This window comes from Syngnathus floridae, chromosome 21 (genome assembly GCF_059516105.1).
Source record: "Syngnathus floridae isolate MCC-2025c chromosome 21, RoL_Sflo_1.0, whole genome shotgun sequence".
Lineage (NCBI taxonomy): Eukaryota > Metazoa > Chordata > Actinopteri > Syngnathiformes > Syngnathidae > Syngnathus > Syngnathus floridae.
Window position 1 is genome coordinate 1,193,172 of NC_142433.1, and position 22,654 is coordinate 1,215,825.

Here is a 22,654-nt window from a genome sequence, read left to right on the forward strand (position 1 = left end):
GTATTTAAAAAAACGGGTTGTTTCCATCCGAGATATGTCTATTTCCCTTTCAAAAATGAAATACAAATGCAAGAACGTCAACGTCTTTCCAGAAATAGACAAGGAAAGCTGCGGCGATCCCGGGACGCCCCTTTATGGAATAAGGGAGGGCGACAGCTTCCTGAACGGCGGCGTCCTGCGCTTCGAGTGCCAGTTTGGGTTTGAGCTGATCGGGGAGAGAAGCATCTCCTGCCAGGACAACAACCAGTGGTCGGCAAACATTCCCATATGCATTTGTGAGTTTTCCCCAACTCTCGGCGCCTGCTGCGAGGCTGATAACATTCTATCTGACCGGTCGCCATGGCGACCGAGTTTGCCGCGGCTCGGAGCAGATGATGACCGGCGATGATGTGGGCATGAATATTTAACAGGAAGCTGCTTTGTGTTCTCCCCCAACTCAAGTCCCCTGCATGTCCAACTTCACGGCTCCTTCTGGAACCGTCCTCTCGCCCGACTATCCGGAAGGCTACGGCAACAACATGAACTGCGTCTGGCTCATCCAGTCGGAACCGGGCTCGCGCATCCACTTGGCGTTCAACGACTTTGACCTGGAGGCGCCCTACGACGCGCTCACGGTGAAAGACGGCGAGACGGGCGACACGGCCGTCGTCGGCAGGTTCTCGGGCGCCGAGAGTCCCTCTCACCTGACGTCCAACACCAACACGCTGAGGCTGGAGTTCCAAGCGGACCACTCCATGTCGGGGAGAGGCTTCAACATCACCTATAGCAGTACGTCACGCTTCTTCTCCCTTTCTGGCTATCACGACTCTGATGTTTTTCGCCAACCTTCCTCCACTTCCCTACGTCCAGCTCGTAAACACCGGTGTCCCATTTGATTATTTCCGGGCCGCCGAGCTCGTCATTTACTTCCCCTTTTCGGGACCGTTTCCGAGTCGGGACCGGAGCGACTTGTAATACGATGAAGTGGACCATATACCCCAAGGCGGGCACGCTCGCATGATTTTTATCGGCGACCCGATTTGCTTTGCTATCGTCCGCCCGAGCAAGCGAGTAGGCGTTCGAGTAAAATCCTAAAAAGGACGAGCTGGAATATGGAGCGGCTAGATTACAAGGGCACATATTTTTCAAGGCCGACGCTTCCAAGTCGTGAAGCCGAATTTAATCAAAGTGGAGATGCCTGTAAAATATGAGTTTTATCCCGTCTCATGACATTTCCAACCACAGTCCAATTCCATCGTTGTCCCCTTGTAACTTTTCACCCCTAAAGCGTTTGGCCACAACGAGTGCCCGGACCCTGGCATTCCGATCAATGCCCGCCGCTTCGGAGACAGCTTCCAGCTGGGCAGCTCCATTTCTGTGGTGTGCGAGGATGGCTTTATCAAAACCCAAGGAACCGAGACCATCTCCTGCCAGCTGGAGAGAGGAAAGGTCATGTGGAGCGGGCCCATCCCCAAATGTGAAGGTAAAATGTTGACTTACAATTGTATGACCTGGAAAAAGTACACTTATTGAATCTCATGAATATTCTGAACTCCTGTTTTATTGCCACCTGCACGGACGCTATGTCAGCTTGTTCAGCCGACAACTTAACTCGTTTGCACCAAGTCAACAGTGCTTGTGTTCTTCATGAGTGTGTTTTTCCTCATATGCATAACTGATCTGAAAACGCCATGCCGCAGAGTGAGCAATTTGGGAAAAGTCGCGAGCTGCGGGCGCCGCCGAGATGAATATTTGGATTTGGGCTTTAGTCAGATTGGGTCCATCCGTCACTGGCTCCCCCCGCACGAGTTAGTGTTACAAAACAAAGCAACTCCGCCGCTATCCATCTGCTGCCGAGCTGCCACTCGGGTGGGTAGGTAGTTGTGTCCAAATCCAGGAGAGACTGCGTGGAAATCTGTCCAGCACCAGAGGGATCGGAACGAGCTTCTGTCCGTTGCGGCATCGAACAGTTGGCGCGGTTCAAAGGCAGCGTGTAGTGCTCCCAACTGGGCCGGCAGCTGGGATGACCTCACAACTCATGGCTATTGTCCCGTTTCTTCCTCCAGCTCCATGCGGTGGACATTATTCGGCCCCCAACGGAGTGATTCTGTCCCCGGGGTGGCCCGGTTATTACAAGGATTCCCTCAGTTGCGAATGGGTGATTGAGTCCGAACCCGGGCGATCGATCAAAATCACCTTTGACAAGTGAGTGGCTTCAAAAAAACACTAGCACACCGTGTTGCACTACTGAACACTATGCAAATATTTGCGTCAAAATGTCAATGACGGCAATCTCAATCTTTCCCCCCAGATTCCAGACAGAACTGGGTTACGACTTCCTGGAGATCCACGACGGCCCCAACCTCCTTTCTCCGCTGGTGGGCTCCTTCAACGGCACCCAGGTGCCACAGTTCCTTTTTAGCAGCACCAACTTCCTCTACCTGCTCTTCACCACCGACAACAGCCGCTCCAATGCCGGCTTCAAGATATTATATGAGAGTAAGTACAGAAAAACCTTTGACTGACCTCACAGTAGGCGTTTGGAATCACATCTCGAACCCGGCAGACGTCCTTTCTAACCTTGATAGCTTCTGTCAGCATTCACCGCGAATTATTTTGTGTTCCAGGTGTCACGGTAGACAGCTACTCGTGCCTGGACCCCGGGATTCCCGTCAACGGGATCCGCTACGGTCAGGACTTCTCCATCGGTTCCACGGTGTCGTTCGGTTGCGATTCGGGCTACAGGCTGAGCCACGAGGAGCCGCTTGTGTGCGAGAAGAACCACTGGTGGAGCCACGCTTTACCAACTTGCGACGGTAAGAAAAGTTCATTTTATGATCATGCAAATAGTACGAATGTGGTCAATTATGTTGCTATGTTCTTCGAAAGCTATCCCTGGAATACTATTGTAATGACTGAAAATCAGCAAATTCCTAAAGCCGTGTTTGAACGACATTTCTTTCCAGCTCTCTCGCACATTCTGTGTGAGCTGATTGATGCAATAAGACTCTTTGTCTTGACACTAATGCGACGTTGAGGGTTTTTTTTATTTTGTTTTTTTGCCGGAATAAAGAAAGCAACGACAGACATCGGAACTGACAGCAGATGCTGAAGCCGAACCAGCGGGAAAGGGAACAAAAAAAAAAGAAAAGACAATCAGAATCCAAATTTCTCACCCAGCTCAGCATCCAATATTCAGAGCTTCCTGGCAGCAAAGTATAAATAAGTAATGTTGCAGTTCAATGCGGACGCGTGAGCTAGTGTCGGAGCACAAGTGTCAAGTGTCTGTGCCTTTTTTGTGCGATGTGGACTCAATCTCACAACTTGCTCAAACTTGTTTTTTTTCTTAACAGTGGATAGTTTTCTGATTGTGTGGAAAAAAATTAAAAATACAGGATTGCGTTGGAACATGCTGTGGCTTTGTTTGCAGTCTAAACATGTTTTCAATATCCTGGCGAGATTGTTTGCGGCACCGTCTCCCGGAAGTCCGCGATAATCTGTGACCCCTCCGCAAGGTCCTTCTTCCAACTGCTACTTCCCGAACTTGTGGCGTAGCGGTGATGTCGGCCAAACATCTCTTGCCGGCATTGCAGTTTTTGAGGCTAATGGTATTTCCGCTGAGGCTTCATTGCCACGGCGATGATGAGGCGACTTGTCCGACTGTAAGACGGAGCAAGCGGAGCGAGCCGCGGCCCATATGCTCCATTAGTATGCATAAAGCCAGCAAGACATCTTTTTCGCCTCCGTTTCAACTCGGGAGCGCCGCTCGATGCATAACAATGTGCGCGGTTGAATGCCCGTGGGGTCATCTCGGGGTCAATCTGCCTCGTAAAACCATAAATAAAATCACTTTGCCGTGAAGTCAACATAAAATGGATTGTAACCACTAATGACAAGTAACAATTACATTGTTGCCCTGCTGATTTTTCATGTACGATCTGTACTTGAGTATTTGTTTTTCTCTCAACCGGACATACATTCATACACCTCAACGATCAAGATATTTCGATGTCATTCTTTCTACTAGCTCTGTGCGGCGGTGACGTCCGAGGCCCCTGGGGCACCATCCTGAGTCCCGGCTATCCGGACAGCTACCCGTCCTCCCTCAACTGCACCTGGACTGTGGAAGTCAGCCACGGCAAAGGCAAGAGTCACTCAAGTGTTTTGCGTTTGCCGCAGACGACACAGCAAAAAAAGAACTTTGTCTCTGTGCTTCCGACAGGCGTCCAGTTCCAGTTCAACTCCTTCCACCTGGAGGACCAGCACGACTACCTGCTGGTCACGGAGAACGGGAGTTTCCTCCAGCCCCTGGCCCGCCTGACCGGCAACGAGTTGCCTGGCAACATCAACGCCGGTCTCTATGGCAACTTTAAAGCCCAATTACGATTCATCTCCGACTTTTCCATTTCCTACGAGGGCTTCAACATAACGTTTACGGGTAAAGTCTCTCAATAGATACCGCTTCAGAACTTTTGTATTGGGTTTTAGTCATCTGTTGTTAAACTATGTCAAGTCATTTGTAGCGCAATTCTGAGTGCCTGCAAGCAATATACGTCTCCTAAGAGACTTGGATGTGATATGGCAACCTAAGTGTGTTAAAAGTTTGGCTGGCGGTTGAGGGAAAATAAATGCGATGGGAGTCCGTAGACGAGATTAGAAACAAACAAGAAAACAAAAGGGACGACGGCTGAGTGGAGCGTCTGGCAATACACATGGCCAGATGTTGTATTAGGAAGTGGTCCATTCAGATTTTGGAGTAGTCCAAACTTCTAGGGGAAGGAAGATTTAGCTCTATGTGAAAATAGGTCTTGGCTCTCAAGCCTATTTTGACCAATCGGCAGCCTGGAAAAGCTAAGACAAAAGGCCACTATGCGTATCGAAAACAGAAGCCAAATCCAGCCATCCATTTGTGCTCATGAGGCTTTGTGAGTAAATTGGAGCCTATCCCAGCTAACTTTGCGAGAGAGGCGGGCGGGCGGGCGGGCGGGCGGGGTACACCTTTGACTGGTTGTCAGCCAACCGCAGAAACCTGATCCAAATGCAGTCTAATTAGGTCCAGAGTGACTTCTCACAGCATATTGAAGTGGATCGCATGTATGAATTATGTGGCTTGATGTCATGTTGAAAAAGTTCGAAAAGCACTATATAGTTACAAAAGCGCAAAAACAAACAGCAGCAATGTTCTTGTGTTTGCTGGTAGGGGACTTTGATCATTTCTATGTTTGTCGGCACTTGGGGAGATTTCCCTGCTGTCCAGATGGCGTCGACTGAATGTCTCTTCACTGCTGGTGGCGCAAGACATCTGACTTTTGCTAGCACGTTCTCATATGGCCACTTGCGGAAATGACAGACTAACTATGTGAATTAGCAGTGATGTTACAGTAATTATCTTCTTTCAGAGAACAGATACCGTCACCAAAGTACTTTTCAGCCATGAATTGGCCACTAAGGGGACAGTAAAATAAAAACAACATTCATGCAAGAGCTGCTGTCAGCCACAGCTCACACCCAGATTCTCTAACATCAAGTACCAAAAATATACATAACGTATTGCTTCTTTTTCCACAGAGTACACGCTGGAGCCATGCGAGGATCCCGGGACGCCGCGCTTCGGTCGGAGAAACGGTTACAGCTTCGGCATCGGAGACACGCTGTCGTTCTCCTGCAATATGGGCTATCGCTTGGAGGGGGCACCGGAGCTGATCTGCCTGGGCGGCGGCCGAAGAATGTGGAGCGGCCCGCTACCGAGATGCGTTGGTATGTGCACAGCGTTCAATTTCAATTTAATTGGATTTTGTTTTTCAATAGTGGAAAATCAAAAACATAACCATGCAAGTTACAGCTTGGTGAGACTTTTGTGAGGCGGCCGACCGACCGTTTGCAGGCGTACGGCTTGGCCTTGGGCAGCTCGTGGAGCCAACCAAAACATCCAGCTTTAAGGGCCTCCAACAAAAACGAAAAGGCTCTTCATAGCACGTCAGGGTTAGGACTTTTGACTTTGTGAGCGCAGCAGACGTCTTTACATCACTCAACATCTATTTTAATGAAGTAATAGAGTCTGTTCTCAGCCGTTCTCCTGGACAGAATCCAATTTCCGCACACCTCCGCAGCGGCCGCCGAGCTCGTTTGCTTTTTTTGGCCGGTTTCCGCGATTGCGTTCAACCTCGGGACCCAATCAGCGAGATGTCTACTGGTAGGGATTACAGAGCATGTTCTCGGAGCAAAGACTGTGGATGTTGGCCGTAGATCAGTGAAGATATGCTGGCAACGCGCACACACTGCTAAAGCTGTCTTGGAGATGAAGGGAAAAAAACAAATAAAAGTAAAAAAAAAATCACAGTCTTGCCTCGGCAAGGGATCAGCATAATGGAAGTGTGTGTTTACGTAGAGCAAGCACCTGTAACTAAAAAGTGTGAAAGAAATATCCAATTATTGCATACGTAATACTCAATTGGCTCATTTATGCTTATTTATGTTTTTCTCTTGGAAACTTACAGATCAAGATAAAACATTGCAGTAGCACCACAATCTGCAGCCAAGAAAGTTGAAAATGAAATTGGATGATGTCCCCAAATAATAGCAACCGATGACGAGTAAATAAAGAATGAGGAAACACAGATTGCAAAATGATCGCTGGCGAAAAGTCAGACAAGTTCACAAATAACGTGAAGCAATGCAAAAACATTTTGAAAAAATGGAAAGATAGTATCTTAGTGGGCAAAGCTAGGTGTCAAGTCATTTTTGATTTTTTTATTATTGTTGAAGAAGTCTTAGTCTGGAAAGTTTCACGCAGTTAAAAGAAAACAGCCTCATTCCGAAGCGGTTCGTGCTTTGCCGCACCCGTTTGTCGCGACATATAATACAAAGTGACGGCATTGCGTGCCTCTCGTCGTCCGCTATATTTAGTCCCTGTTGCACGGCTGTGTGGTGGCGCGGTCAAATAATTGCGCCTCCAATGTAGCGTTGCTAATTTTCAGCTCTTTTTGTTGCTGTTTTTCCTCGAGTGCTTTGTAAAGTAAAATCGAAACAAATGGATCATCTATTTATTTATTTTTTTTAGGAGTGCTGCAGATTTGTCTTGGCATGTTTATTCCCAAGTAGGTCAAGCGCAGGGAAGTCGTGTTTTTTTTAGACAGCATTAAAAGTTCCATTGGCTCTTTCTTTGCCCTCCTATTGTTCCCTGCAATTTCCCACACATTAGTTTCCATTTAGCAAGAAAGAGGGGGAACGAAAAGGGGAAAACATTGAGAGTGATTGAAGTTGGTGAGGGTGAAATAGCATTATTCATAAAGAGGCCGAGCAGAAGGGATGGAGCGTGAGAGGCGGGGCTGAGAGGTAATTTTCTAAATGGAACGCTGCCGCAATGTGATTTATTGACGATATGACAGCTGTAATACGACTATTACACCGGTAGCGACATAGAGGCGGGCTTTGGAGAAGGTGTATTAACGTGAGACATGCTGAGAGATGGTGGAAAGTCGGGTGGGGGGGTGCATCTTTTCCCAGTCGAGCTGGAATTACCCATCGGGATTGCATCGGTGTCTCATTTTCTCCGAATGGAGGTGGTAGATTGCTGACGACACAGCACTTATGCCCGGTTATTGAATTAGGTGTGCACTAATTCACATCAGGAACGTTCAATTGTTTATGGGGGTGGTAGGTGATGGAGATCTTCTCGGAAAAGGAAAATGGATTGGGAAGTGATATCATTCTTTGCACCCAGCGCCATTTTGCGCTTCAGCATTGGCAAATATGAACATTATTTAATACTATTTATTTTACTTGATTATCGTCAAACATTTAAAACCTTTTTTTTTTCGTTTAGCCGAGTGTGGCTCCTCCGTCATGAATAACGAAGGAATCCTGCTCTCGCCCAACTACCCGATGAACTACGACAACAACCACGAGTGCATCTACAGCATCCAGGTGACTAGCACCGATTTCAGCACACAATTATTTAAAAAAAAAAAATCTGGAATGCTAACCTCTGCCTTCTGTGTCACTAAATCAGGTTCAGGCTGGGAAAGGCATCAACATATCTGCCCGGACGTTTCACCTGGCCCAGGGGGACATACTCAAAGTATGGAGACGCGTATAATACTGACAAAAATAATAATCTGCTTTCACCTTGTCGTCTACGCTTTTGTCAAAACTCAGATTCACGACGGCAAGGACAACACAGCCCACGTCCTGGGGGCGTTCACCGGCACGTCCATGCTGGGCCTGACGCTTATCTCCACCTCCAACCACCTGTGGCTGGAGTTTTACAGTGACCCCGAAGCCACTGGGGAGGGGTTCAAACTGGTCTACTCCAGTGAGTTGACACCACTTTCTTTTCATATCCGTTGCTAACCGGCGCATGTCTCGGGGGAATCACGTACAACGCTTTAGCCGGGTTGCGCTGCCTCATAAATTGCCAGACGGGCATGGAGCATGTTGGTAAGATGGATGGTGGCAGGGGGTACTCTGGGTGAAGAATAACAAAACGTGGTCAAAGGACGTTTAAGGACGTTTACTCTGCAGTGTGAAACAACTTAGAGGAAACGACTTCTTCCAGGAGTTACTCTCTTTTCGTTGACTCATATGGCTTATAGAAATCTTTTGCTCAGCTAAACATTTCAAATCATACTCTTCTCCATTTAAATGATCTTCATAGATATTGGCTTGGGTCTCGCCAGGATAAACACTATTTTTCTACGGCTTCATATCCTGCTCTGGAAATGGTTGAGCGCAAACAAACAACAATCTTCTTACTATTACCATGGAAACAGCTCAGACTGTTTAACATCAAATGAGATGATTTATACGTGCTTGAGTGTGTATCAACACCATGTTTACTAAATCCGGATGAGATCTCCGAAATATGATCCCTCAGAACGTCCGCCTCGCTGATGCTCTTTGTATCTGTCCGCTTTCTGTTGCAGGTTTTGAGTTGTCTCACTGCGAGGACCCCGGCGTGCCGCAGTTTGGCTTCAAGGTCAACGACCAAGGGCATTTCTCCGGCAGCAGCATCACGTACCGCTGTGAACCCGGTTACACCCTGCACGGGGCCACCATGCTCAAGTGCATGACGGGCGAGAGGAGAGCCTGGGATAACCCACTTCCTTCCTGTATCGGTACGTCACCACGGCGACCTACCGATGCAACTGATTGATTTTGTGCTTTGCGGTACTTTTTTTTTTTATTCATGCCGAATCGCAGCAGAGCCACCAGGACCCGACGCGTGGAATTGCTACTAATGAGAGTTTTATTTACAGATGGCTTTGTGGATTTCCCGGGATATTATCATCCGCTCTAAAAAAGCAGATTCATTCCAAAGATCTTATCAAGCTTTTTCCCCCAAACAGATCCATTTGTTTCTTTGCAGTATTTCCCCTCCGATAATGCGAATACAATCATACAAAATCATACTTTTATTTATCTGTCTTGAAGCAGAATTGTTTCTTCAGTTACTCCGACTCGGGTTGCCAGTTCATCTCGACCGCGGCAACAAAAGTTGGGGCGACAGCTTTAGCTAGCAGCAAATTCTTGGAAAACAGATGGCCGCAATAAGCACAACATGAAACGTAAAAGTTTAAAGAACCTTTTCTCTTCCTTCATCCGCCTGCCCTCAACACTCTTGATTTGAAATTCAGCTTAATAAGCCTCCGTCCCTCCTCACTATCAATAATGGAACGCTCATAAAACCGAGGGCCGATATTCTGCGACTTTATTTTTTAGCAGTCGCATACTATGACTACAGCTAACCCCCCCTCCCATCTTAATGTTATATTGCTTTTTTTTATTACCCCTTTCTGTCTTTAACACCCCCCAAACCTTTGAATTTCTACTTTCTATCACTTTTTTTAAAGTCAGGAGTGGACTCTTAAAATTGCTCCTCATATTCAAGCTAATATATTACACTGAGGGAGGGAGGGACGCCGCCGCCGGGAAATGGGAACAGAGGCGCGGAGGGAAAGTGAAGATGGGATAGGAATCGTGGAAATATAGAACGGCCAGATTGGGAAGTGCAATTTATATTTTGTCATGTGTGTGTTGCTTTGCTCCTGGATAAAAAAGTGAACTGATTCATGGTTTCTTTATGCTAAATTGTTAGCACCCCGCTTGTTTGTTTCATATATTTGGTACTGTTTTTGTACTAAAATAGTAAGAATCTGACTTCGAATTCTGAATTATGTTTACGTTAGCCGAATGCGGCGGACGTTTCAAAGGCGAGTCGACGGGAAGGATCCTTTCTCCCGGTTATCCGTTTCCTTATGACAACAACCTGCGCTGCACCTGGACCATTGAGGTGGACTCTGGAAACATTGTCAGGTAACAAAAAGACCACGGCCAACAAAATACTCTTTTGAATATCTTCACCTTATTTTCTTTTCCGTAGCCTTCAGTTCTTGGCGTTTGATACTGAGGCCAGCCACGACATGTTACGGGTTTGGGACGGACCTCCCACCAATGAAATGTCTCTGGCGGAACTTAGCGGGTCACTGTTGCCCGAGGGCATCCACTCCACGCTCAACATCGTCACTGTTCAGTTCGAGACAGACTTTTACATCAGCAAGTCGGGATTTGCCATTCAGTTTTCCAGTGAGTAACATGGAGTTCCCTAAATAGGGAGGATGTTGTTTGCGTTTTAACCCATGCACCCGCCCGCCCCCGCGTAGGCTCGGTGGCAACCGCCTGCAGGGACCCGGGCGTGCCGATGAATGGCACCCGCAGCGGCGACGGCCGGGAGCCGGGGGATTCGGTGTCCTTTCAGTGCGATCCGGGATACGAACTCCAAGGGGATGACAAAATCACCTGCATACAAGTCGACAACAGATACTACTGGCAGCCCAGTCCACCTGTCTGCATCGGTGAGAAGAGCTAGCTTGAAACCAGAGACGTCAAGGAGGGTGATTGAGTATCTATCGGTGTTTCAGCTCCCTGCGGAGGCAACCTGACCGGCTCCAGCGGTTTTATCTTGTCCCCAAACTTTCCACATCCTTACCCGCACTCCAAGGACTGCGACTGGCTCATCGCCGTCAATCCTGATTACGTCCTGTCGCTGGCTTTCATCAGGTACCGATTTCACTTGAAAAGTTCACCCATCTTTTGTTTTATTGGCGTACTTTACGGGTATCCTCTGGAGAGTGCAAATACAGCAATTGTGCAAGTTTTCCCCCCAGAGTTTAAAGAGCATCAAAGTCGGTGAGATTTATACCCGAGAAATAATAATAGTCTAACCTTAGCTCGCCTCTCCTAAATCTCCACCTGGCCAGTTTCAACATTGAGCCAAACTACGACTTCCTGTACATCTACGACGGGCCGGACAGCAACAGCCCATTGATCGGCAGCTTCCAAGACAGCAAACTGCCCGAGAGAATCGAGAGCAGCTCCAATACCATGCACTTGGCCTTTCGAAGCGACGGCTCCGTGTCTTATGCCGGCTTTCACCTGGAGTACAAAGGTAAAAGCATCTACTCATCATATTGAGCAAACGGTAAGGAATTCATTTGTCATCTCGCCCTCCAGCCAAGTTGAGAGAGTCCTGCTTTGACCCGGGAGTGGTGCTGAACGGGACCAGACTGGGATCTGACTATAAACTGGGTTCGACCGTAACCTTCTACTGTGAAGCTGGATATGTTCTGCAGGTACGTGATTGGTTGAGTGGAATTGAGAATTTGATGAATGGGCTGAATTGGAGCGCTTGGTTTGTGTCCTCAGGGTTACTCAACTCTAACCTGCAGCATGGGAGACGACGGCAGGCCCGGATGGAACAGAGCCTTACCGAGTTGTCAGGGTACAGATGGCCGTTCTGTTGAAGACACATCAATCAAAAGGAAAATTCTCCGTTTCAAGGATTCAAGTTGAATTCTTCCTCCGTAACCTTCTTTTATCCAGCTCCCTGCGGAAGTCGCTCCACCGGATCAGAGGGAACCGTTTTGTCTCCAAACTTCCCTCGCAACTACACCACCGGCCAAACCTGCGTCTACTCCATAGCTGTGCCACGTGAATTCGGTGCGTAGCCGAGAAGATTTAACGTGGAATTCGAATCCTAATTTGACGGGGTTAAAATCCAAATATGATTCAGGTCTTCAAACAAACAAAAACATGAGCCCAAAATGATAATTGCACATCAGTTGTCGGCGAGCACTAATTAATTGTGTGATCCCGATTTTTGCCCTTCCTTATAATCTCATTTTAACAAGCATTTTCGACTCCCCCAGATCAAACCTTTGAATGTTTTAACCTTGACTGGGGAAAAAAAGCCGCGGGACTATAATAGCGGATCAAAAGATGCTGGCTGTCCAGTCATTTCCTTCCAGGTCGGGGTTAATCAGTGAAGCGGCGCCGAAAGATGAATCAGCTTTCTCTCTGATCTGCTGGGCTTTTGTGCTACAACACGCCTGTTAATAGTGGCGGCGCTCTTCCATTCTGGCACCTTTAGTAGAGCCGCGTCGAAACCATTAAGTCATTGAGCCAACACGCATCCTTGTTTTATGCTGAAGACCAAACCCTGTCGTCAATATGCAGGAAATGAATGTGCGACTTTGAGCGTGTACCAATCTCAAGGCTGATGTATATATCGCCATCGCCGGCAATATGTTGTCTGACAGCATATTAGCTAAGCTGCTCTGACGTGCAGCCGGTAATTATTTGAGACGGGGTTCAATTGTGCCCAGCGGCGCTGTGTTTAAATAGCAGCTCTCCAAGAGACCATCAACGGTTGCCCGTCTCATTCCATTTAGCGAGCGGCGTACGTCGCGTCGCCTCCGTGACGACACTTGCGTTTTCTCGGCCGCCGTACTCAAGGCCTGATCCGCCCTCGCGGCTGTCAGCGGCTTATTTTTCATGTTGCTGTCGTCGCTCATTAACAAGAAAGACATTAAAAAAAAAAAAAGCGTGCAATTTGTGCTCGAGGAGGTTACGCCTTGAAATGATGACACTGAAAATGAATGGAAACGCTCACTGACCTCTCATCTCCTGCCTTGGTCAGTCGGCCTTCACTTGTATTTTTTTTTTAGGATTCTGCAAACAGTTCAGCTAATTTTGTATCTTGTGCATTTCAAATAAGCCGTAGGTTGTTAACAATCCATCCAAAGTGAAAAACTAGCACCCCTGCTCAGGTATCTTTAAGGATGTCGCTGGCTGGCTCGCTAGCTCGCTGGCTGCAGGCTCACTCTAAGACATCCAGCGGTAGATTTTGCAGGTATTATATGCGAGTCCTGGGTGTAATTCCCATTCCACTGCGGCACCTTTCATCATACACCAAGGCGGAGAAGAAGCGCTGTCCTTTTAGACGTTAGCTAGTAATTAACGACCAAGTGCCAGCGGCTCCTGCAGCCCAGATTGATTTTAAAACCGACGCTAAGCCTCCTGATGGCTCTATTGGGCCAAGGCGGCTCGCCATGCATCATTCACGGGGTACCGCGGGTCTTCTCTGGTCTTTGCTTGTAAGAATTCAACTTTTCATCAAATTATGGATGGATACATAGCAAGAATAATTAGCTTCTTCACGAGTCGGGCGTTATATTTCAATTTTATTCTTGTAAAATGATGCTTTTCTTCTTTTAAAATGGTAACTTTCGTAGTTCAGAGCTCAGCTCTGAGCGTAAAGTACAGCTAACTGCAGCAGTGTCGAGATTTTGTACTTGCAAATTCACGTTTTTGTACTTTATGGAAATCTGTCCTCCGTTATTTGCTAATAACTTATTTATGTTTGTGATCGGGTCAAAGTCGTGTCTAATATAGAAATCTTTACTTGGCATCTTGGTGCTGGGGTAATATGTCAAAGTGAGGTTGAGCGGGTCGTTGAGTCAGGCCATAGCCCTGTCTTGTAAATTGTTGCTGTGTTGGCATCTTTTGGCAATTGAAGCTTTTTTTGTGTGTGTTGTGTTTGCAAGCGCAAGGTGGTGTGTATTTGCTGGTGCTCAAGGTTGCCACCAATGGGATTTTACCTTGCAGGTTTATTGTATCCTTGTTGATCTGAGCACGCAATCATGTGATTCCCTTCTGTTTTTTCCTCCCCCTTTCCCGTCATCCCTCTTTCAGTCCTCTTTGGTCAGTTTGTGCTTTTCCAAACATCTCTAAACGATGTGGTGGAGATCTATGACGGGCCTACTCAGCAGAGCACGCTGCTGTCATCTCTCTCCGGGTCCCACTCCGGTAAGGACTGATGGATGAGTATGCTGATGGATGAAAATGTCGCTGCGGCGAGGGCAAGGGGCGTCGGCGTTGGAAACGAATGAAATGTTATCTCGTTCCAGGAGAGTCGCTGCCGCTGAGTTCGGGCAATCAGATCACCGTTAAGTTTACGACCGTGGGGCCGGAAACGGCGAAAGGCTTCCACTTTGTCTACCAAGGTCGGCCTATCAAACCAAGCACTCTGTCACTGATGTGATTTTATGTTTCCTGTAGATTATCGAATCAATCAAAAGTAACGTATCGTCTCCTTGTTTTTTCCCCACCAGCCGTGCCCCGGACCAGCTCCACGCAGTGCAGCTCGGTCCCGGAGCCACGGTTTGGACACCGCTTGGGCAACGACTTTGCGGTGGGCTCCCTGGTCCAGTTTGAGTGCAACCCCGGCTACGTGCTGCACGGCTCCACCGGCATCCGCTGTGAGAGCGTGCCCGATAACCTGGCGCAGTGGAACGACAGTCTGCCCACTTGTATCGGTAACTGAGCAGCCCCCCCAAAAAAATTCTCTTGAAAATGAAATAAATAAAGACGCATTTTTTCTCCTCGTCAGTTCCCTGCGGGGGTGTGTTGAGTTCCCGTCACGGCACCATCCTTTCGCCCGGCTACCCGGAACCGTACGACAACAACCAGAACTGCGTGTGGAAGGTGTCGGTCCCTGAAGGCGCCGGAATCCAAGTAATTCACCTTGCGTATCATTGACTTAAAAGATGAGCAATCGGGCACGCCGAGGGGAAGATAAGAGATTAATAGGCGGGATGATGGACGGATGGATGGACGGACAGACGGTAAGCAAGCAAAGGAGCATCCCGCCATGAGCTGATAGCATCTCACGCAAAACGGATAACGGCTGATTGCGTGGGAAGCCGAGGCACTCTCGAGACAATGCGGAGATAACTATGCCTTTCACGCGTGACAAATTAGACTGTGTCGAGCAGACATGAATTGCATCGCATTATTCCACTGGTTTTTAATGTTATTTATGAATTGTATTTTGTTTTTAGTTAAGTTTAAATTGTCAACCTAAAAAGAAAATGTCCACTTTTGAACCAGACTTGAAATTTCTGTTCAGGTTCAGGTTGTGAGTTTCGCAACGGAGCACAACTGGGACTCTTTGGATTTCTACGACGGCGCCGACAACCATGCGCCGAGGCTGGGAAGTTACTCTGGTAAAACGCTTCATCCGTCATGCTGATGCTAACCATCACCCTGGTACATTTGGATTGTTTACAAACCATCGCCTTTGATCTTACCTTGTAACAGAATCAGTGGTTATTTTTAATGATGTTGTCCAATGCCTCCGAAATATGGAGAGGCAGGAAAGACTTAATTAACGAGCTAGATATTTCAGATATTTTCAGTCGGTGGTTAACATCAAGGGTGTTGAATTCGTTTTCATCACGTGCCATTTCGATGAAATCGTATGAATGTACACATGCGACCGTATCATTATGGATTTTATTTGCATAAAATTGCCCTATTTCTGCCAAATGGACTTTTCTATTAACTTTAGATTATTTTCCTTTGTCGATTTACTTGATCCTTTTGATATCTTGTTGTTTTCATCTTGCCTTTAATATACACCTTTGCAACCTGTGCCAAAAATCTGCCATGGATTTAGCCCATTTTTCTTATTTGGCCAATTAAATGTAATGTAATTGTACATCTCTTAATGAAATCCTTCCAAAATACTCATTATTTATCGAAAAACTCACACCGTTAATTATGCTGCGTCATCCATTATTCATTGAAGTAGGAAAAAAAATGTCTTTATATATTTATAATGTTCTGTCATGGTAATAAATGAGCTTTCCTGTGGAAAGGGAAAAGGAACAGCAGGGAAGCTAATTAATTTCCCTCAATCGCACCAGCCAATCACATCCATCAGCCCACGAGAAGAATAGCAGCAACAACCACTAACATTACCCGTCAAACTGCTTGGAAAATATCACAGAGCAATATTAACACGGATACGCGGCGGTGACATTTTAGCATTGAGTAGCTTAGTGGAGGTTAGCGTTCCGTAACATGAAAGGACGTCACCAGGCAGGAACACGGTGAACTGTGACAGCTCGGCTTCCGACGTTTTCTTATTTTGCAACTAGGTCAGACCAACATTTCTGCTTTCAAATAAAACATTGGCATCAGAGAAAAAAGGGATCCCCTTACATCTTTCTCAAAGACAGGTTGAGGGGGGGGGGGGGGCTTTGTTGCATTTGCTGTCAGATGGTCATCAGTGTGACCAGGTGTCCCTTTCTTTTCTCTTTTCTTTTTTTTTCCAGGCACCACCATCCCGCCACTGCTTAACAGCACATCCAACAACCTCTACCTCAGCTTCAGCTCCGACATCAGCGTGTCCGCCGCCGGCTTTCACCTGGAATATACAGGTAACAGCCCATCATGACATAAAGAACTGCCCCACCAGATATCTGCAGTTAGATGTTCCTCATTACTCTTGAAAAAAATGACTATCAACCTAAAATGTCAAATGTCTTTCCCAGCTATCGGTCTGGAATCGTGTCCCGAGCCCCAGACTCCAAATTACGGAATAAGACAAGGGGATCGTTTTATGGTGGGCGACGTGGTGCAGTTCGCCTGTGAACAAGGATATTCTCTTCAGGTAAGCCAGCACAGACTTTCTTTCATTTGTCTCACTTTCTCTCCCCCAATAGTTCAAATTCATTCTTGTAAAATAACAGCTTTATTCCCGTAAAACAAAGACATCATCCTCATATCTTTACAAGACAAGGGGATTTATTGTAAGTGATGCATTTGTGCACTTCTCCAATGCTACTCTCTCCAGGTGAGACTCAGCGCTTATTACTGAAGAAAAAGGGAGCACATTAAAACTCTGTATTAAAAAAAAAAATGTTTTAAAGTGTCTCAGCTCATTCTCTCTTTTATTAATCCCCTCGGCTGCACAAAGCAAAAGTACTTAAAACAGTGAATCAGAGGGAGACGTCACTACGCACACGCCGCAATGAATAATAAATGTCTCTACCTCATCTCTGTGTGAGGGGGAAATGTTCAAATGACATTAATAAGCTTGGCTATGCTTTCAAACTGCATTTCTTTTTGGTTTCATCATTGTAGGGAAACGCTCACATCACCTGCATGCCGGGCCCTGTTCGCCGATGGAACTACCCCGTGCCTCTTTGTCTCGGTAGGTGTCAACATGTGGCGGCCATAATTGGCGCCTCTGATATTAAATAAATTCCGTACCTCAAATACACGACTAGTTTGTTAGTACAGAGACAAAACACGATGTTGGCCAATTAACATTGCAGCGCTGAGACGATTGTTAGCATGCTCGCTGTTAGCGTTGTCCGTTTTTTAGCTTTTGAATAATGCAAGCAGGCAGTAGCGGAGCAATGCCCGATGTGATTAGCTCTCAGTGTGAGTGAATTTTAAAGGCTGCGGGGGGAAATAAGTGCTCTTGGTCAGCGTGATTGCCCATGAGCTGCCACTGATGCATCTAAATTGGATGTTTATCTTTGACCTTGCGCTGCAAATTAATTGGATATCGTGGCGCGGCGCTTTTTTAGCCAGTGTGACGAGGAATCTATTAAAGTATGCATTTGCAATGGAAAAAAAAAAAAGATGCAAAAAAACAACTGAAAAGGTCCTTTGTGGTATTATTCTCATTTTGTGTGTTGTTTGTGTATCTGCAGCTCAATGCGGAGGGGCACTGACGGACGTGAGCGGCGTGATCCTCAGCCCCGGTTACCCTGGCAACTACCCCAGTGGATTAGACTGCACTTGGACCGTCAATTTACCTGTTGGATTCGGTAAGAAAGTCCGTGAAGCTACTAGTGTGTGACACATGTCGACAAATGGTTGCGTTGTAGTGGGAAAAACAAGTTTACTAATTAGTAGTTCACAGTCTTATTCCAAGTGCACTGACTCGTGGACCTGAAACTGAATCTCAAGGATTTCAGATAAAAGACTCCCACAATTGTTTTTCCCCCCTAACCTATGCCTTGGTCCCTATAGTGAATCTTTGTTTTGTTTTTCTATAGGCATCCATCTGCAGTTTGTTAACTTCTCCACTGAAGCCATCCATGACTACCTGGAGATCCGCAGCGGGAGTCTGGATACGGGCTCGGTCATCGACCGCTTCAGCGGTCCGCTGGTTCCCAAAGCTCTGTTCAGCACCACGCACCAGACCAGCTTCTTTTTCCACAGTGACTACTCTCAGAACAAGCCGGGCTTCCACATTACGTTTCAGGGTAAAATGTAACGCCGTCTTATTCACGTCACGGATCACAAAAAAATCGCAGTTTTACACAAATAATACATTTGTGTAAATTTTAACTTTTATAAAGACAATAGAGATGCTCAAAACCCCCAACTCGAAGCACTGTTATTGAAACCAAGCAATTAATTGAACTAACTTCATTCTGGGCAGCTGAAGACAAAATAATCATTTTCATCCCGGGGGATTGAAAATAAAACAGGTCGTGACTTTTCAAGAGCCTGCCCGGAAATTACGCCCATAACGATCTACGTCGGGGGGCATTCAATGATGAATTTTGTGTTTATTCTCTCTGGCACTGCATACACCGATTAAATTTGTTCATCTTCTCTTCATCAATGTGCAAATTATTATTTGGTACCATAAAAAAAATAGATGATGTTGAGGTACAAGCAAAGTGAAGCTACACTCGTATCATTTGTGCTCAATGTGAACTAACTTGGTGCTATATGTATTTATTGAATTTATTTATTTATTTGGCAGCTTACCAGCTCCAGAGTTGCCCGGACCCCCGACCATTCCGTAACGGCATTGTGATCGGCACCGACTTCAGCGTCGGTATGACGGTGTCCTTCGAGTGTCTTCCCGGCTACTCCCTCATCGGGGACGCTTCCCTGACGTGTTTGCATGGAATCAGCCGGAACTGGAACCACCCGCTACCTCGTTGCGAAGGTAAAAAAGAAAAAAGATCCACTGAATGGATGATAAGTACATAAAACGCAGTGACAATAATAGCGTAATTAATATCCATTCAATTTCCTTTATCTCACTTTGCAGTGCTACCTGTTTGATATGCACAGCGGTTCCCATTCAAAACCTGACAAATGCAATTTTTATTAGGACTGCTTAATATGGGGAAGCGCTGTAATAAAAGAGGAAAGAACGGCAAATGCAATTAGGGGGGAAGCGCGTGTGACCTGTAGCTTTGTTAAGAAAAAAAAAAAAGATTTATTCGGAAGGTACTAAAAGGAGTGTTGTGATAAAACTGCAGTTAATTGTGGAGGAGGAATCATATCACTGAGCTATAATAGTCCCGTTTTATTAGGACTTTTATCCAAGTAGCGTTGGAGTGGCAATTTTGAGGACTTCTACTTTTACTGTATGTCCCTTAATGTGGATTATTCCCTGTTGTGGTGGTAAAACAACACCAGTAATACTGCTGAAAACCAATGGGGAGCTGCAAAAGCTGAAATAAATATACACGTTGATGAGGTTGAAGGCGGCGCCGCGTGCCTTCAAAACTTTACGAAAGCGGATTACCCAGTGGTCATAACACTAAAATGCGTGTAATGTTTGCTATTATCGCCCCTAACAGCTCTTTGTGGTGGAAACATCACCTCGCTAAATGGAACTATTTACTCTCCCGGTCACCCCGAGGAATACCCCAACTTCCAGGACTGCGTGTGGAGCGTCAGGGTCCCGCCCGGACACGGGATCTACATCAACTTTACAGTCCTGAGCACGGAGCCCGTATATGATTACATCACCGTGTGGTAGGTGGCCATTTATCTCTTTTCAGCGGGGTCACTTCAATTAAACTTTAGTTACGAAACATTTCGTTCTCGTACTTTATTAGAAAGTGGTGAAGAATCATGGAATCTAAAATGTCAAGCGCAAGATGGAATTGGAAAATCCCTGAAAATGATTGACTGCCGTCCCGTCGCGCCCTGCCATTAGCCAGCCCGGGTTTCCGTGATCGTTCGATTTAGCCAAATTCCATTTGCTGAAATCCCACATGACACTGGCATCATCACGCCTGCCGCCGCAAAACTGTCTCTCGGCGGGGAGCGCCGTTTGCGTGGCGGGAGTGCCATTTTCCTAGCGGCCCTCGTCGGGTTCTGGGCCAGATGCCGCTCGTCGACTTTGACTGCTAATTGGTCTCATACAGGGAGCCGTCATATACGTACGGAGAGTCCTCGCTTCGCAGTATGCATCCGCACTTTCAAAGGCGACTCCTAATGTGGATGGTGCGGAAAGGCTTGGTGCCAGTGCCCCCCAAACCTCGTCACTTGTAATTAGCCTAATCCGGAATCACTCAAACAGCAGGGGAAGTGGAGATGTCACGATGATTCTTTTTAATCACGGACAGTGAGCGCCGTTTGGGTAAATTTCATCCGTGCGGCTTGACGGGAGGTGCTCGCGGTGTTGCGCGGTCCGCCTGGCGCTTGACGGATGACTTCCTGTCTGCTCGCTGTGCAAACTGAGGCTACGCTGAAGAATAATGACCCAACACATCGATGGAGTTTACCCAAAATGGTGCCTGAAACCAAAATGGACAATTCATTCAGTTTTTGGCGTGGGTCCCTGAGATGGTCTACCAGCAAAACTTCTTCACTAGTATTTGCCAAAGCTTGAAATAGAACAATCCCCCAAAAAAAGCACATTTCCTTTCAATCTTACAGTAGTGGGAAAGTCATTTTCCAGCACCCCAAAAATGTATTCCTACATCATAAGCGTAGAAAAATGTTCCGTTTTGAATCAATTTTTTTTATGACATAAAAGCCCCGAGCCAAAAATGGGCAGCAGTATTTGGCATGTGGCATTCTTTTAAACTAACGATGCATTAATGAGCACCAAATGTTCCTGGGACGACAGCGAAGAAGCCAATTTGGTTTGAACCGCCGAGCTTCCAAGCGAGTTTGTATTTGTAGTTTAGCCTTCAGCGACTGCCAACGTTACTTTGTGATTTTGATGAAACGAACCTTTTTAACGCGGAAGGGAAATAACTATATAATGTCCATGGACCTTGTCTTTGCGTATGTTCTTTGGCGCTGTCCACACAAGGGCACTTTGTCTTTATCTTTAGAGACGGTGGAGCACTTCCAGCATTTGTCTCGTAAATATCATCAAAGCTCTTCTACTCTTGTATCTTTCCCATTTCCTCACAACAAATGACCACTTAATGAGCGTAATAACTTATGGCGGGTGTCCTCTTCTCCTACGTTCCATAAAGTCTTTGCAGAATAAGTTGTAGCTGAGTTTTCTGTATTCTTCACTGCAGGGATGGTCCGGACCAATCATCTCCTCACATTGGCCATTTTAGCGGCAACACGGCTCTGGAGTCGGTCTACTCCACCTCCAACATCATCCTCATCAAATTCCACTCGGACTTCTCCGGAGCCGGGTTCTTTGTTTTGAGCTACCACGGTAAGCGATGACTTTGATCTGTTTTGGTGTTGCTTGATGTTGTGGATTATTTAGCTTCGTTCTTTAGGTCACTCGCAGCTGTAGGATGAAAAGCTTGAAGCGGAGCTCGACACAGAACAATTGGGGAGATGGAAACCTAGTAGGGTCTCAAAGTTGTGAAATAAAACCTTGTTCTTCTGAAAGTTCCAAATGTATATATTATATATACCCGTCCGCAATAACTGCATCTTCCGGTTTCAGTGGGAAATTAGTTGGGCTCCAATTATAGTTGATTACAGGAAACATAATTATACTTCATCAACCCCCTGTATTCAAAATGCCCCTCAATCTTCTGAGTTGTATCTTATTTAAGCATACAAAAAAAAGCAAATAATCGAGGTCATTAAATAAACATAGCTCATTGTGAAATAGTAAAAGTATTCTTCTTAACTATACTCAAGTGAAGTTCAAACTACTCTGCCCCTTTTCCAAAGAGCAACCTGACCAGATCCAAACTTCCCAGAGGTTGTCAAGTTTATGAACGGGATTGACGACTGGCTTTTCAATCTGAGTAGATTCAGAACAAAAAGCAAGCTCACATCTTCCGTCATTATGAGTTGCTCCCTTTGAAGCGAACCGTCAAAACGTCATGAATGTTTTTGTCAGAGCCGACCGACTCCTGGAGCTTGACATCAACATCATGAAAAGTCAAGATTCTCTAGCAACCCCCTCCAGGTCCTACTTGGACACGATCCCACCCTAAAAATGTGCATCAGTCCATCTATTTTGGCAGTTTGGCAGTCATTGATACCCATTGAACCGTTGCAACCAAGGCAAGACCAAAAAGACCATCCATGTCTCAGCAGCTCCCCCAAACATTGCACCTCTCTTCGTATATATTGTAATTCCTTTATGGGCAAAAAAAAAAAACGGGCCACGAGAGTGAACAATTAATATTACGAGATACGGTTCTGGAGTGGTGCTTTTGTAGCTGGAGGAACACATTCAACGTCATTTTCAAACTCTCTTGAATTCCATTACATTTATCTCTCAGATAAATATGATCCAGTTATTTTCCTTCCTCCTCAAAAGTTGCCTTCCGGGGTGGAATTTTTAATT

General features: G+C 46.3%; 1 protein-coding gene and 1 long non-coding RNA gene across 11 annotated transcripts in view; one reads left to right on the forward strand and one right to left on the reverse strand.

Annotated features, from left to right (window-relative positions):
* Window positions 1-22,654, forward strand: part of csmd3b (CUB and Sushi multiple domains 3b) — a 140,966-nt gene that overhangs the window by 99,134 nt on the left and 19,178 nt on the right. For all 10 annotated transcript variants that reach the window (XM_088365943.1, XM_088365944.1, XM_088365948.1 and 7 more), the window contains 34 exons: window positions 93-275; window positions 442-768; window positions 1,268-1,462; window positions 2,046-2,184; window positions 2,291-2,478; window positions 2,607-2,795; window positions 4,007-4,123; window positions 4,202-4,417; window positions 5,548-5,736; window positions 7,805-7,905; window positions 7,991-8,059; window positions 8,137-8,293; window positions 8,904-9,095; window positions 10,167-10,293; window positions 10,361-10,563; window positions 10,641-10,832; window positions 10,899-11,037; window positions 11,238-11,425; window positions 11,491-11,609; window positions 11,683-11,758; window positions 11,860-11,976; window positions 14,011-14,124; window positions 14,226-14,321; window positions 14,430-14,633; window positions 14,708-14,832; window positions 15,227-15,323; window positions 16,437-16,541; window positions 16,656-16,774; window positions 17,248-17,317; window positions 17,826-17,942; window positions 18,174-18,383; window positions 18,893-19,081; window positions 19,725-19,902; window positions 21,411-21,556. In XM_088365943.1, coding sequence (XP_088222069.1) covers window positions 93-275; window positions 442-768; window positions 1,268-1,462; window positions 2,046-2,184; window positions 2,291-2,478; window positions 2,607-2,795; window positions 4,007-4,123; window positions 4,202-4,417; window positions 5,548-5,736; window positions 7,805-7,905; window positions 7,991-8,059; window positions 8,137-8,293; window positions 8,904-9,095; window positions 10,167-10,293; window positions 10,361-10,563; window positions 10,641-10,832; window positions 10,899-11,037; window positions 11,238-11,425; window positions 11,491-11,609; window positions 11,683-11,758; window positions 11,860-11,976; window positions 14,011-14,124; window positions 14,226-14,321; window positions 14,430-14,633; window positions 14,708-14,832; window positions 15,227-15,323; window positions 16,437-16,541; window positions 16,656-16,774; window positions 17,248-17,317; window positions 17,826-17,942; window positions 18,174-18,383; window positions 18,893-19,081; window positions 19,725-19,902; window positions 21,411-21,556 — 5,193 coding nt within the window. The remainder of the gene's footprint in view (window positions 1-92; window positions 276-441; window positions 769-1,267; window positions 1,463-2,045; window positions 2,185-2,290; window positions 2,479-2,606; window positions 2,796-4,006; window positions 4,124-4,201; window positions 4,418-5,547; window positions 5,737-7,804; window positions 7,906-7,990; window positions 8,060-8,136; window positions 8,294-8,903; window positions 9,096-10,166; window positions 10,294-10,360; window positions 10,564-10,640; window positions 10,833-10,898; window positions 11,038-11,237; window positions 11,426-11,490; window positions 11,610-11,682; window positions 11,759-11,859; window positions 11,977-14,010; window positions 14,125-14,225; window positions 14,322-14,429; window positions 14,634-14,707; window positions 14,833-15,226; window positions 15,324-16,436; window positions 16,542-16,655; window positions 16,775-17,247; window positions 17,318-17,825; window positions 17,943-18,173; window positions 18,384-18,892; window positions 19,082-19,724; window positions 19,903-21,410; window positions 21,557-22,654) is intronic.
* LOC148379692 (uncharacterized) lies at window positions 16,450-21,208 on the reverse strand. Its single transcript, XR_015855159.1, has 3 exons — window positions 21,112-21,208; window positions 18,898-19,065; window positions 16,450-16,528 (listed from the first exon to the last, which is right to left on the reverse strand). It is a non-coding gene; the product is annotated as an uncharacterized LOC148379692 (long non-coding RNA).